The 15,737-nt window shown below is 32.1% G+C and overlaps 2 protein-coding genes across 2 annotated transcripts in view; one reads left to right on the forward strand and one right to left on the reverse strand.

Moving 5' to 3' along the window:
* Window positions 1-1,433: 1,433 nt before the first annotated feature.
* Window positions 1,434-9,058, reverse strand: Fpgt (fucose-1-phosphate guanylyltransferase). The gene is made up of 4 exons (XM_003479093.5): window positions 8,926-9,058; window positions 7,500-7,667; window positions 6,240-6,332; window positions 1,434-3,614 (listed from the first exon to the last, which is right to left on the reverse strand). The coding sequence occupies exons 1-4, from the start codon at window positions 9,005-9,007 to the stop codon at window positions 2,158-2,160; spliced, it is 1,800 nt and encodes a 599-aa protein (XP_003479141.3). The 5' UTR covers window positions 9,008-9,058; the 3' UTR covers window positions 1,434-2,157.
* Window positions 9,059-9,100: 42 nt separating this feature from the next.
* The window catches only part of Lrriq3 (leucine rich repeats and IQ motif containing 3), a 146,953-nt gene continuing 140,316 nt past the window's right edge, over window positions 9,101-15,737 (forward strand). The window contains exons 1-3 of the mRNA XM_063258272.1: window positions 9,101-9,363; window positions 14,065-14,313; window positions 14,918-15,241. Coding sequence (XP_063114342.1) covers window positions 14,065-14,313; window positions 14,918-15,241 — 573 coding nt within the window. The 5' untranslated portion in view covers window positions 9,101-9,363. The remainder of the gene's footprint in view (window positions 9,364-14,064; window positions 14,314-14,917; window positions 15,242-15,737) is intronic.

A 15,737-nucleotide genomic window follows, 5' to 3' on the forward strand; every position in this document is an offset into this window, starting at 1 on the left:
AACATAGTGAGCACTTCACAAATGATAAATACATACTTACTGAGAACTGCAAATACATCAATAAATATTAAGCTGCACTGTATTTTTAATTTCTGCCTAGCACCTTGAAAAAAGAAAGCAACAACACACAGAGACACACACATTTAAATCTAACAAACTGTATGAATTGCCAATTATTTTTCAGTGACATTAGTACATCACTTTGTCAGAAACCTCGCCCAAACATGAATTGAGGTCACCTAGTTTTTAGGGACATAATTACGGTAAAGATGAAACTGATTTTGTTGAACACTAAAGTATTAGCATCAGAACCTGTAGAGTAAGCGTTAGGTATCTATAGCCTGGTAGAAATCTGTGTAATACTGAAATAGGCACACTCAGAAAATGCAGCTTATATTGAAGTCTAAAGAGGCTTTTTCAGTTGGAGTAAATTAATTTCTAAAAAGTAATACACCTTAGTTTTCAAAGAATGGCAGCTTGAGCCAGGCGTAGTGGTGCATATCTGTAATCCCAGCACTCAGGAGGCTGAGGCAGGAGGATTGCTTAAAGTTCCAGGACAGCCTGGGTTATAAAGTGAGTTCAAGGTCAACTTGAACTACATAGTGAGACCCTACTTCAAAAATAAATAAATAAATAAATAAATAAATAAATAAAGGCATCTTTACCAAAAACCTTGATGGCACAGAAGACAGTACTGAGTGGACTGATAGGTAGCATTTTCTGAGTTGACAGTGGTTCAGAAGAACCTGAATCTGCATATAAAAATGCAGATATGTCTTTGCAATACCTCCACAATTTATTTTTTTTGTTCTTTTGTGTGTATACCAAAAGTTGAATGATATAAATCTATGGATAAATGTATCTAAAAGGTATATCCAATAAATATAACTTTCAAATAACAAGAAAGCATTGTCATACATTATGGGTGGTATCTTTTTTCTTATAGAGTACAAACTAATGATTTTTATAACTAATAATACTTTAGGTAGAATTATTTTTGAATATTTAATGAGCAACAAACATCCTGGGAAAGTTCTGAAAGTTATTTTATTCTTTCAAAAACATTGAAAAAAATATAAAACCTATAAATAATTGAGAATTTCAGGCAAGTCACTTAGTTTACCAATTATTTTATACTGATACAAATATATAAATAAAAATGGCAAAGACCAACCCTGACTCCAATTTGTTTATTTAAAATACAAAACTCTGTCAAATTGTCTGATTGTTAGACTTTGATCTGAAGACATTTCACTTATATATTCATACCAATTTAGGAACACATAGTGTGAGATTATAGTTTTTATTACCTTGAAATAGTCTGTCATGGATTATCTTAGTTTTTCTATTCTTTTCTCTTCTTCCTGCTGTCTACCTTTTGGACATTATTTCTCATCACAATTCGCATATGGACAGAAAATAAGAAACGGAAATTAAAATCCATACATCTGGTAACTTTATTCTGTTGAAAGGATTAGTAAGAAAGGATAAAAGTAATGTCCATTGTGAAATTACAAGATTAATATTAATTATGCTGATAACTGATTTTATTTACACACAGAAACGCATACACATCTTGTACTGTGAAATGGAGCATTAGAGAAAATTGGTAATACATGAACATATTAAAATCTACAGATAAAATACATATGTACTTTGCTTCATTTTGATAACATCAGTAAAGAAGAGGCAAATATTTACCAAGTTTAGAGCTCTTTGTATCTACTAAGCTATGAAAATAAAAATAAACTGGGCATTAGTTTAATCTGTTTTGTTAACTATGGATTTGTTCCTGAAAAAGTATTCCTGTAGTATTCCTGAAATATTTGGACAACCCTGAGATATTCCACTTTTACCAGTATGTAAAAATAAGACATTTAGAAAATTAATCAAATATTAAATGATCAATACTCCACAAATTTATCCTTATTAGCAAGGTGTATCCCTTTTCTGAACTTTGTCTTGAAACAGTCTTCCATTGAGACTCTTTATTTGTATTTTTATTATTAATATTATGCTGCAGTAATTATATTAAGTCAATTTACTGAAATAAAAAGAAAATGCTGTTTTTGGAATCTTGTAAGCACACTAAGTATATAATATGTACTGTGTCTTCAATATACGTAAAATTTAAGATATCTTCAACATATACAATATTTAAGATATCTCTAAGTGAAGTTTATTTTTAATTAAACTAATTTCTTGAAAAATCTTCTCTCTATATGCTATCATGTCTTCTACATCTTTGTAGATGAGCATTTCTTCAATGGATACTAGCTGATAGCTACTCAGATTAAAGGAAGAATTGTTCTTTACAGCATTTACCATCTTCAGAGATGTTGTAACTGATTCACTCATAGAAGAACAAACTGGATAAATGCGAGCAGTCCATAAACTGAATTGTGTCTTGCTTCCTGAAAACAGCTCCTCTGTAACTTTCAGATTCCAAATCTCTAGGCATGACAGAAAACTGACTCCAAAGAATTGAAGGAACTTTATATCTAACAATGTCTTAACATTGTTTTTCAAGCTGTCCTGCACTCCAAATGCCATAGCTGAATATTTCAAATGTCCATTTACCTTCAAGCTTAAGGAACACAGAAAACAGTGCGCAGGTACAACAGCATCGGAAACAATGGAAGAACTGCTAATGATGCAGTTTTCTCCAATTGAAACTCCTGGCCCCAATCTGGAATACTCTACAACTGAGCCAGGTGCCACAGAACACCCTGCATCCAGTACACTGTGAATGATACAGGATGTCTTGCTGGAATGTTCTGGAATATACGAAAGGATGCTAAACGCTACTGACTGTAAACCAAGCTCTAACTTTAAACTGCTATCTGAAGTTAAATGGAACAAATACTCTTCAGTTGTTCCAATGTGATAAAACTTGGAGTTATTAAGAACAACAACATTTAGAGATGTTCCTTTAAGAAGATGAAATATTTTCTGTTTTACATCTAGCAACTCAGATTCTTCTTTAGTGACATTTGATACATTTTTGGTGTACTCCATGGTTGCTCCAGGTCCCAGTGCCTGCAGAAAGTCACCATAGGCATCTATTTCACAGTTCAGTGAGTCCACTTCTTCATAAAAAGCAAGTAACTTTTTTGCAGAGTTATGATCCATGTAAAATAGGCTATCAGTGTAGACATATTCAGAGTCTAAGTGAAGATAGGCAGCATCTCCCCTTGCAAAGTCTTGGTCACAAAAATTTCCAGGTCTACACACAGCATTAAGTTGATGCATCTTTTCTATGCTGGGCTTATGAAGGAAACGGTAGCAACACCTATATTCAAGATCTCTGTGTTTTAAATCATTAAAAGCATCTAGGACGAATACTCCATGCATGGTACCTACAGTCAAACTGGAAGGATGAGCTAATGCAGTGAAGCCAGGTTTGTCAAATCTAATATACTCAAATTCTCCAATACTATACAGTTCGATATCATCTGCACAGGTAACCACAATCCCAGGGTTCATATGTGATGGGAAATCAATGTACATGGCTAGTTTTAATTCCAGCATCTGATAAATGGGGTTACCAAATGGTAAAGCAGTAAAAATTTTCCCCAGAACACTTGCATTTGGAAGGCGTTGACTGTAGCCACCTATAAAAGCATAAAAGAAAACAAAACACCCTTTAAAAAGTTGTTGCTGTTGGTAACACTTTCAAAATCCAGAGGCATCAGTTATAATTCAAACTATCTCCACATGTATTTAATATATACTATAATTCAGGAAAAAAAAAAAACCCACAGTAATCCAGATTAGAAATTCAAAGAGCATTTTGTAGCTATTTGACATAATGCAAGTTTCATTTCTTCCCAACTGTCTTAATAAAGAAAATTAGTATCAATCTCCTTTTATTATTGTTTTGTCTTTTACTAGCATATAATTTTCAGTACATAATATTTGGATTTCTTGTGTAGGGTTGGTACATTAACACATCCTCTTTCTCTCCTCTTCATCTCCTGAACCCCCTTCCAAAGATCTCCCTACATTCCATTATCTTTTATTTTGCTCTTTATTTATAATTTGGGCTTCTCATATAACAGTACTATTTGCAGTATTTAAGTTTGTGTGTCTGATTTGTTTCACTTAAGATTATGGTCTCAAGGTGTAGTTTTAAAAATTCTAGGTTAGGAAAAAATTTGAATATACTACAGAGGCTATGTATTGTTCTGGATCAGTAAAAAGTCTGTATATCTACATTTTAAACTTTAAATTTCAAGGAAGTTTAAACTCATACATTAAGTATCTACTTCATAGGAAAAGTTACAAAAATTAATAAAGTATAGTGATTCTAAAATATACCTCCAAAATTTTTATATAGTTATATATAATAACATGTCTCTATTAAATACTTATTTCTAGATGTAAATATCTTTTTTCTAAATTATTGTAAACACCTAAAGAAAATAAAGGTGATTTATTAAGTAACATTTACACATTTTATACTTGTTTCTCATTTAGACAGATGTTTCTCAGAGGAGCATAAATTAATTTTTTGAAAAGTGTTCTCATGAGAACATTAAGTACGCTGTATCATTTTTGTGTAAATATCATGAGAGGCAGCCTATCAGAATACAAAGCCAGATAAAAATGAGTTCCAATACAGTCCACCAGTTTTTAGCCATGTACTTCACGTCAGCAAGGAAGAACAATGCTTGCAATGTTACGTTTTAGGAAATCAATAACATATCAAATACTTGGCACATAGTGTATTGATGAACAAATCAAAGTTAACAATAACTTTCTATTTTTCCCTTTTCCAAAGACTAACCCAATCGTAAATTTGAACTTTCAAAGAATTAATCATAGCTGCCTTTCAATATCCACACTGATTCAGGACACTAGGCGAAGAGCAAAATAGGTGTGTACTCAAGTTCCTTATATAAAATGACAGAGTACACACATGTAAACTACATCTGTCCTTTTATACCTTTAAGTCATATCTAGATTACCTGTAATATCTAATTAACATGTATATATAACAATTATATTGCTTAGGGAACAGTGACATGTTTAGTAGAGATCCAGCCATATCTTTCCCCTTAAATATTTGCCATCTGTGGTTGGGTAAGTCTGAAACTGTGGAAACCGTAGATACAAAGGACCCAGTATTCCTTTAACTATGTGTGTTTGGTGTCTTATGAAAATTTTTAATAAATTATTTATCATAGCTTTTTAGAAACAAAATTATAAACAATTGTTTTATAGTTTTAGTCTTGAAACTAGAATTTAAATGCATTACATTCACATCATTTTCATAAAGTCATGATTACATACATGAATCGTAAGAATCAGAAACGGCTTTGGAAGTATGTAGTTGAGTGGTGGTAAAGCATGTGTTCCCAGGATAAGAAAGAGCTCAACAAGACAGTACAGGCCTGGCAAGTGCAAGGTCCTGAGTTTGCTTCCTGGTACAAAAAACTTATGTGTTCCTAGACTGGTGTCAGTCCATGCAAAGTCTTTATCAGTCTTCTAGCATACAGAGAGATAATACAGACTTTATGCAACCAAAGTTTTCATAAACTTAAACACTAGGGAATAGAGATTAAAATAAAAAAGAACAAAAGAAAAACAACAGAAACAAAAGTTCTGTAAATGGAGAGGACAGGGATTGAAGGGAAGGGAAAATAATGAAGAAAAAAAAGAATTAACATATATTATATGCAAGTACAGATTCTCTATGATGAATGAAATCATTATGCATGTCAAAAACATATCAAAATTAACTTGAAAAGGAAGTATTTTTGATTATAGAACAGTGGAGGCTATTTGAATAAGAACATTAAAAAATGAGTAAAAACTATTTTATACTAAGATTATTGCTTTCCATGTCTTTTGCTTTAAAATGCCCTTTTTTGCATATTTGTGTTTTTCTTTACATCCTGTTTACCACTCTGCTAAAGACTGTAATCTTTGAAAATCAAAAATTAGACAAAAATGCAAGACACACACATGTAACAAAGATAAAACAATATCCACAAAAAATTGATGATGTCTCAGAACTAGAATTTTAAGGATAAACTTTTTGAGAAACATTTTATTACTTGGAACCCACAAACACCAAGAAAAACATAAAATAATTGTCTTAAAAGAAAATAATTTCAAAGAATACAAATAAATAACCAAAGTAGAAAAAAGTTATTTGCATGTCCAAAACGTCCCTAAAGTATCATAGATGGACTACACAAAAGAAAATATAAATTAATAAAATATAACTTTACCAGAGTGAATTAATAGTATAGTAAAAGAATTCCATTTATCTTCATATAGCTTTTCCAAACATCGAAGAGCACAAAGTGTTGATCCTCCATTTCCTTAAAAATAATTGAAAAAGCATAATTTCACAAACATCTGCTACAAGTTTAAAAAATTAATTTATCTCACAGTAGAAAAACCAAATCAGTAATTATTATAAAAACTAAGAGAACAGTCTTCAGTAATAAATCATTAGATAAAATTCTTCCTAAAATTGTAATATAAAAAGAAAGATAAATGATCTGTAACATAGAAAGACTATTAAGTATAAACATACATAGGCAATTATAAATCATAAAACCAATTTAAATAATTCTTCCATATGACACAATTAATATATAACTTAGCCTTTCATTTTAAAACAATTTTTTACAACTTGGTTCCCAAAACAAGATAACTTATATACCACTAACTCACTATTTATTACTAATATTATAGACGAACTATTTAACTTTCTGTATGTTAGATTCCATTTATATAAAAGGCACAATAAAAGTATGGACCTCCACACTGTGAGGATTTAAACAACACTGTTTAATGAGAAAATACTAATGTCAGATACAGAAATGCCATTCATGGTACCAAGGGGCTTCAGCTTTAAGTATCCCATGGAAAGCAACCTTCAGGAAAAAACTTTGCAATGGGAGGTCAAATGACAAAGCTGATATCAAGCAAGGTTTTCAAGTATTCTGTAAGTGCTATATGCCATTACACCCTGTTTTTTTCATCCCACATTGTGGTGTTCCAAGATAGACCATACAAACATGTGAAGCAAGTATATCAACAAGTACATGTGTGTATATACATGTATACCAACATAAATATTTACTTGCTTCGTGTAAATTTTTGCAGAAATCATATACACATCCAATTTGGTTTATGTAAATTTCTAAAGAAACTGTGGGGTTGGATTTCAGAGGGACTTTAATAACTCAACTAATAAGAGTCAAAGGAATAGTCACAATCTGAGCAAATTTTATTAAAAGTATTAACATTCTCTTTTCAGTAACATTCTGGAAGTTTTTCTCTGTTAAGTCACAATAAGAAAGAACAGCTGCTATACTCGTCACATTTCAGAGTCAATTTACAGTTATATTTTAATGTTTTTAAAAGGCCATGGTGGGGGGGGGGAGAGGCAGCCTATAAACTGTAAACTACGGAAAAGCTGTTTTTCAATGATTAGTCTTCCTAGTATCTATGTATAAACCTGTCCATAAAATGCATACCAATTTTGGATCCAGCAGGATCGACGAAAACATGATATTGAACTCCAAGTGGTAATTCCTTTCTCTTCAGCTTTTCTGACAGCTGCTGCTGATAAGCAAGTTCCTGTTTTTCATCAGCAGCTGTTAGTACAACTACATCCCAGAATTCTCCAGTTCCCACAGGTTTGCCTGTTTGGAAAAAGCATGAAAATGGTAACAACTATGATCATAATTATCTATTATGGGTTTGCTTATTTCAAATAAAGGGGAAAAGTAACATTTATTACCATTTTCAAAAATGTATCTTCTACTTTTGAAAATTATAGAATTCTTGTTGGCCTACTAGTATTCAAAATAGTTCTGAGAATTGCTTATGAATTATTTTTTCCTCCTCTTGTAGATGTTTCCTTCATTTAGTGGTCTAAAATCTCATTTATTTAGAAATTCTGAAAGATTTAATGTAATGTTTCTTGATTAAGCGAGGTTCTTTTAACTTGCCAAAGACTATCATTGAAACTCTTAAGTAACAAGAAGATACAAAGAAACGAATAACTGTAAATCCAGTTTAAAAATGTTTTCATGTCTACCCTACTTGATCCTTGGCTAAGAAAGATCCAACACAAGGACTCATCCCTTTAATGCTACTTGTTTAGGTGAGTACTTACTTTTTATTACCTTAGCAAGAGTTGTGTAAGCTTATCTAGGTTATAAGAATATGACACAAAATTCTGAATAGCAGAAAAGGTCAAAAATCCCTGATGAACTCATTAAAAGATAGCAATTTCAATAAACAGCCAGGATCTCTTCTTCACCGTTAAACAAGATGAAAAAGGGTTTTTTTAAATTCACAAATGAGACTTGTCAGCTACAATCCAACAGTTCTGAACATTTTACCGTCATTGATATGTTAATCTTTAACTTTTCAAGCAGTCACTAACATAAAAAAAATAGAACAAATTTTACATTGTTCAGGGAATGCCAAGTGGCACAGTATGTTTTCTTTTAAACACTGAGCAAATTCTTAAACCATAAATTCTTTTGTTCCCTCTCCCCTTGGTGTTTACATTATTAGAGAACAAACTGGTGAGGTAGGGAGGGAGGAGAACGGAAGGGGACAACCAGATGCACTTTTAAGGGTCTAAATACTATATTTCAGACCTTTTAGATGTATTTAAAATAACTTCTATGAGCCAGCCAAGGTATTCATATAGCTTCAGGAGAGAGATAAGATATTTTCTTGCCCTTTCCTCTCCTTTATTAGACAACAAGCCCAGTGTGAAGCAGGGGCAATGACAACATAAAAACTGAAAAGGAAAATGCTAGCTATTCTTGAGTCAGTGTCCTAGTTCTTCAGGAGACGGAAAGAGAAAGTGACCGTGGGACAACCTCAGACCTTAGGGCACCCTCCCTCGATGCCGCCAGGAGTGCCGGATCGCTTTTTTGGTACCTCTGAGTTCTGAAAACTTCTGCAATTTTCTTTGGGTAGCTTCACGCAAAGACTCATTAAACCGGACCCTAGCGGCCGCCATAGTCCCTGCTTCCTAAGGCCGCGTCGCATAATACGCTTGCGCGGGAGCCAAACTCAGCCAACTCTGCCCCGCCCCTTTTGCGTCCCTCACGTAACCACGCCCCCGACTGCTGGCGCTTTCGGGAAAGCCTCACGTAGTCGGCTTCATCCTTGCGTGTTACCCTGGCAACGGTCTAGGAAGCCGATGCCTAGCAATTTGCGGGACAGTACTGGGTCTGGGCCACGCTTTTCCAGCTGTGAAGACCTTGCAGCCCGGTTGACTCGGTGAGTGGTTCAGGTTGGGAGACACCGTTGTTGGAAACGACCCACCAAACAGAAGAAGAAACCATAACTTGAGTTCCTCTCTTTTCCTCCAAGGTGATGCGTCCTCAGCAGAGTCTGCTCCTTTCTAACCCTGGGTCATCTGTAGTTATCTGCCCCGCACCCAGAATCCAGATACCCACTCTGAGTATTTAAGCTTTGTGTTCTTTTCATGAAGTGTAGCTTTGTGGCATCTTTGTGCCTGCAGCTCACTAGAGATGGAACCCCTCTGTTTGGAGTTTAATCCATAGGTGCACATACCAACCACCAGAGACTGTCAGTGAAGTCCTATAGAATTCAGTCACCAGCCAGGTGTTTGGTAGCTTCTCTGGCTTTGTCAATATGCGTAGACTCATTTAGAACACTCAGATACTCTTGGTTAAAAACATTATTTCATGCATTTTTGTTAGTTGTCTATGGACATTTGTTTTGTTAGAACAAAAGTTAATAATGAGTTATACAGGTTAATCTCCAACTTTACACATCAGAAAACTGAGTCAAAGTGTGCTTTTCGAGATATCACAATTAGAAACAGATTTATACAGTATTCAATTCCAACTTCAGAACTAAGTCTGCTACCCTATACAGTTTGATTCATTTGCAAAACCACTTCACTGAAATCTTTATTAGATTTGACTACGTTCCTACGTAGTCAAAGTCCAGTGGATTTTCTTTAGCTTTCCTAAAAGTAAAAGCTTTACCTTGGTGTTCTATTACCTTACAGTGAAAGCACTGTATAAAAAGACAAATTGCTCTTTCAGAGTTTTATCATTTAAACTTTTTGTAAATAAAAACAATTCATTCTCATTGAAGAACATTTAGAAAATTTGAGTGAGGGAAGACTGGGTAGAAGAGAATGTTAGAGGATAGAAGTCCAGAGAAATAACAAAAGAATATAGATGGCATTTGAGATTTTACTTTTGAATGTAACAAAGCCATTCTAGGGTTTTGATATGACTTGCCTTATTTTTAAATGACCACTCAGAAACAAAATAGACTGTAGTGGGAGTGGAGAAAGGAGAGGAACAAAGAGAGGGGAGGGAGGCGGGGGAGGCTGTTGCTGTAATACCATGAGGCATGGTGTGGTGAAGGCTTAGGCCTGATGCTAACAGTGGGGCTGGTGGAAAATTAGTCAGATTCAGGTTATTGTAAAGGCAAAATAGGTAGATGGTGAATGATAAAGACAAGTCAAAGATGACTGCCTAAGGATGGAGTGGCCATCAACTGAGGTGATGAATGCTAAAGATGGGTAAGATCCTTGGGGTGGTAAGGACAGGCTGTGATTAGGTTTTAGACACATAGAATGAACACGTGTGCATATGTAATAAAATGTGTGTGTATGTGACTGTATTATACATGAGTGTAATTTATCAAAAGAATCTGATAATTTTGTGAGTTGTCAGCATGTATGTGGAATCAGATTTCAACTATGGAATGATTCAGGTGGAATACAGGTCAATAGTAACACTTCGGGAATTGTATATTCTAAGGTGAAGTGAAAAATGAGAAAAAGTTAATAAAAATAAGTAGTGAAAAGAACAATTCAATTAAAATACTGGACTGAATTATGTATTTAATAGAGCACTTGTTGGATCTCAGAAGGGTAGCTGCAGAAATATGTGTTATTTTATGCCAATATTGCTCATGGGGAAAGTAAATACTTCTACCACTTCAGCTATGGTTCTTATTTTGTCTTCCTTTTTTTCTTCAAATTTTCTTTAATTTTTGTGTAACAATTATTTTAAAATACTGAACTCTGATGAGTTAAATATCCCCATCATTTATTATAGGAGGATATTATAGGAAATTAAGAATTTAAAATTTAGTTTCATATCATAAAGCTGTGATATTATTGTTTAAACACTTTTAAGTTTCAAGAGTAATATTTTAGCAGAGCATGTTGCCAGAGACTACTAGGTGTCTGCCAGAGTATTATTTTACAAGAGTAAAATGTATCAGTTCAGCTAATTAGTAAGCCTATTTAGTCTGCATAAATCTGATATACAACAAACATTATTATTAGATTGTGCAGGTTAAAAAGCATAGTAAGCAAATTTTACTGTCAGGTATACAACACAAGGTATATGTCTTGTTAGAAATGGAATCTTCCAGGGCAAGCATTTTTCCCTGTACCTTGCAGGGTTGAGAAATTCCAAATTGATCAGTTTGCCTCTTGACATGGACATCCCAATAGACTTACAAAATTTACAATTAATCTTATTTACATTAGTTTTCAAGCGCTGGAGTTGATACAAACCTAACCCAATGTCAGGTTTGTATATTAACCTTATTTATGATTTCTTGGTCTCCAAGCGGTTTATAACAAAAAAGAGAATCATGCATTCTGAGATAGCAGAATTTAGCACATCCTATCAACTAAAAATTAACCTTGTTTAGAGTTTTCTAATGAATTAAATAAAAATGTTTTAATATTTGTTTTCTTTACCATGCCTGTTTTCTTTATCATGTAATTAATTTAGTTGTTTTCCTTTAAAAATTTTTGAGAATTGGTAACCTTAAGTTTTTATTTTATTTTATTTTATTAGTGCTATAAAAGTTTGTAATATGTTCATCCTGGGTAGTTGGGACATGACATGGCACATTTTGTTCTTTTTAAGTTCACTTTCCCTCTTTCCTTTCTCCTCTCTCAGTGGTGTAGTCTACTCCCCACTTGCCAAAGATTTTCAAAAACTTCTAGCTTTCTAAAACTATATTCATCCACTAACCCCCAAATTTTGTCTGTGATATACAGTTATGTTAACTTATCAAAACAAAGTTGGTTTAATGCATCTGTTGTCAAAAATATCTTTTTTTTTTTTTTTATCGGTACCGGGGATTGAATTCACAACCACCTGCTTGCAAGGCAGGCTGCTTATGCCACTGAGCTAAATCCCCAGCCCTTGTCAAAAATATTTTTTACAATAATATTATTTTGTTAATATACATGGAATTATATATGTTGTAATAATCTAAATTCATAACTTTATTTTTTCATGATTTCATTTCACATGCAAATATTAGCAGCTGCTTTGATAATTCTGGTATAAAATATGCAGAAGTTTACTAGTTTAAAAATGAGTAGTTTTTATAAAATATATTACAAATATATCATCAAAGAACATAATGTATTTTTAAAAACATATCTATGTTCCTGGCACATAAAAATTACAGAGAATGAGCAGTTAAGTCTATAACTAATGCAGTCTGTAAAACATTTATTTAAAAATTTCTTCTCAATATTAATTATATGTTATTTGAAAGGTAATGAATACACAGACATTTTTCATTTCTGGGTATTTATTTTAGATATTTGTCAATTAGTCTCATATATTTTTCATTTCTTATGTTTGTTACCACTTTTTTTAGAAAATTGGGGGTAAAAATGAGACTTAGAAGTCATATGCTTTTTATTTTATAGTTATGATTGATATAATGTGATTTGAAAAGGTACTGTAGGGTTCTTACTCTTTTAAGTTTAAATTATATGACCTATATGTGTCTGTCTTGGTGAATGCATTTTCTGTGTAAACCTGAGTAGCATGTATTTTCTGCTATTAGATTAAGTAGTTGATAAATATCATTAAATCTATTTGCTACTAGATATATATAAATCAGAGGAAAATATGAGCTTTTAACTTTAGGTTTATTATTTCTTTTCTCTTGGTTTGTTATGTAAATCCAAGTTTTGGACCTTCAAAACACCTTTAAAAATTAGGAAACTTAAAGGTTTTAAAAGAATTTTAAATCTTTTTAAAAGAATTTCTGAAGTCATGAAATCCAGGTCTCCTTAATTAATGTAGTATTTAATTCCTACATTTTTTTTCCTGAGACATAGTTTTTAAAGCTAATAAGTAGACACTGTACAAAATGGAAACCAAAGATAGTGAACTACATAATATCATGATTATCCTACATATAGATTTAATATTCTTTTAATTCTTACAAATTTTCTTTTTGATTCTGTATGATACATTAATAATAGAGACATGCCCTTATACACTAGTAAAATGCTACAGAAAAGAGTGGACACTATTATAAAATTGAACTATGCTAGTTAATAATGTACTAATATTGATTCATGAGTTGTTATCTTGATATGAGTTTATATGTTCTCATTTATTTTCATTTGAATTACATTGATATAGTTTACCTGTACATGGTAGAAATTTATTCTTCTAATGGGGGAGGTAATTAGTCATTCCAGGAGATGTTAAATAGACCACTTCAGGCTATATATTCTCTTCTAAGCTATCATTACTGATTTCCTTTTATGACAGCTGAAATTACCCATATATAATTAGGTCAAAACCATATATATATGAGTGGTATCATATAAGATTATATAATAAACCATTGAGCAAAAAGTTATAGATAAATTTAGTCATATTCTAATTCTTTTAGAATTCTGAATTCTAGTTGCTTAATAGAATTCAATATAGAAATACATAATATGATGGCAAATTGTCCCTTTAGGGAATAAGTATTGTTGATAACATTTGAAAATCTATGTTCTAATTTAATTTTATCTAGCTGTGTTTTTTCACTGTATCCCTAAAGATTATCAGTCCCCTGACTTCTTGTTAATTGTTTGATGTATATTTTTTCATTTATCAGTACTTAAAGCAGAATGATTTTATTAGATATGTTGTATGGGTTTTTTTGTCTTTTTGTTGTTTGTTTTCTTATATGGAAGGATATGGATTTCAAGTAGATGTTTAAAGACTGAAAACATTTTAAGCAAATATCCATTGATTCTAGATGTTTCATGGAACAATCGTAGAAGAACTAATCAGTCATGAAGAATGGAGCCACTATAATGAAAATATAATCGAAGATCAGAAAGATTTTGTTTTTATAAAGTTCAATGGCCTTCACTTAAAATCTATGGAAAATTTACAATCTTGCATCTCTCTTAAAGTATGCATTTTCTCAAACAATTTTATTACAGATATACATCCACTTCAAAATTGTATAAAGTTAATCAAACTTGATCTCCATGGAAATCAGGTAAGCAATAGTCATTTAAAATACCTGAATCTAAATAAAGTCTATTATGATAAACAATTATGTTATCTATCCACAATATTATCCAGGTAGTGTTTTACTTAAATTATAAACAAAAATTTTAAAATAAATTTAAGAGCACTGTGTATTTAGACTTGAAATTAAAAAATGCAAACACAAATTTTAAATAAAAATGTATGAACAAAAAATATGAACAGTGCATGATTGAGTAGATTTTACTTCTTAAATCTACAGGCTGCATAAAAATATTTCTTGATGCATTGTTCATTTCAGGAATATATTAGAGAGATTTGAAGAGTCAGCCTGTTTCCAAGGAAATTGAACTAGATTATATATATATATATATATATATATATATACACACACACTTTAATCACAAGTATGTGATAGCTGATTCCAAATGCCCAATGTATTATGTTGTTTTGTCGTGATCGTTTAGATAATTGAAAGAATTCTTTTCAATAATAAAGTCTTGCCATTTGGAAGAAATCAAATTTTACATATTTAATGCTTGACACTTTATATTTACATGTAATTTGTAGAAAAATAATACTGGTGAACTAAAATAATTTTAATAATATTTCAGATAAAGAATTTACCAGATACCTATTTTTGGAGTGGATTAAAAAATCTAAAACTACTTTATCTTCATGACAATGGATTTGTAAAGCTGAAGAATTTATGTGCATTATCTGCCTGTCCAACACTCATTGCGCTCACTATGTTTGACTGTCCAGTAAGCCTTAAAAAGGGATACAGACATGTTCTCGTTAACAGTATATGGACTCTCAAAGCACTGGATCATCACGTGATTTCTGATGAAGAAATAATTCAGAACTGGCATCTTCCTGAAAGATTTAAAGCATGTAGTGACCGATTTTTCTTTAACTTTTGTCCTGCTTTAAAAAAGGTAATTGGCTTTACTTAATGCATTTTAAACAAATTTAGAAAAGTAAAGTTTTAGCTTCTGAATGCTAACCTTAAATTATATAAATTTTCATAGAGGATAACTCTGCAATTGTTAGTGCAATGTCAGGTATAAGATATAGTAAGTAATGAAGAATGTGATAGGACAGGGTTTTCGATGTGATCTGTTTATCCGTCTTTGAATATGTTTTCAGAAATGCAGTGTTAGATATCTTTCTCTAAACACCATGCACTGTACTTGCCCAAAGATAAGAACCCATTGCTAGATGGTAAAATCTTGTGTTAACACCATGTCTGTGCACATCAACCAAAATGTCATCATTTGTAACAAGGCTGTATATATATAAACTACTGAAGAATAGAAGATTATTTTGAACAGTGATACAGTTGAAAGGGTATACGAACCCTGAGGAGTAATTTTGCATAAGATGGATAGTTATGTGAAAATAATGGGAAATCATTATATAAGCTGAAATAAA

The sequence above is a fragment of the Cavia porcellus genome, unplaced genomic scaffold (assembly GCF_034190915.1).
Source record: "Cavia porcellus strain 051 isolate PalLab524CR breed Dunkin Hartley unplaced genomic scaffold, mCavPor4.1 scaffold_1, whole genome shotgun sequence".
Classification (NCBI taxonomy): Eukaryota; Metazoa; Chordata; class Mammalia; order Rodentia; family Caviidae; genus Cavia; species Cavia porcellus.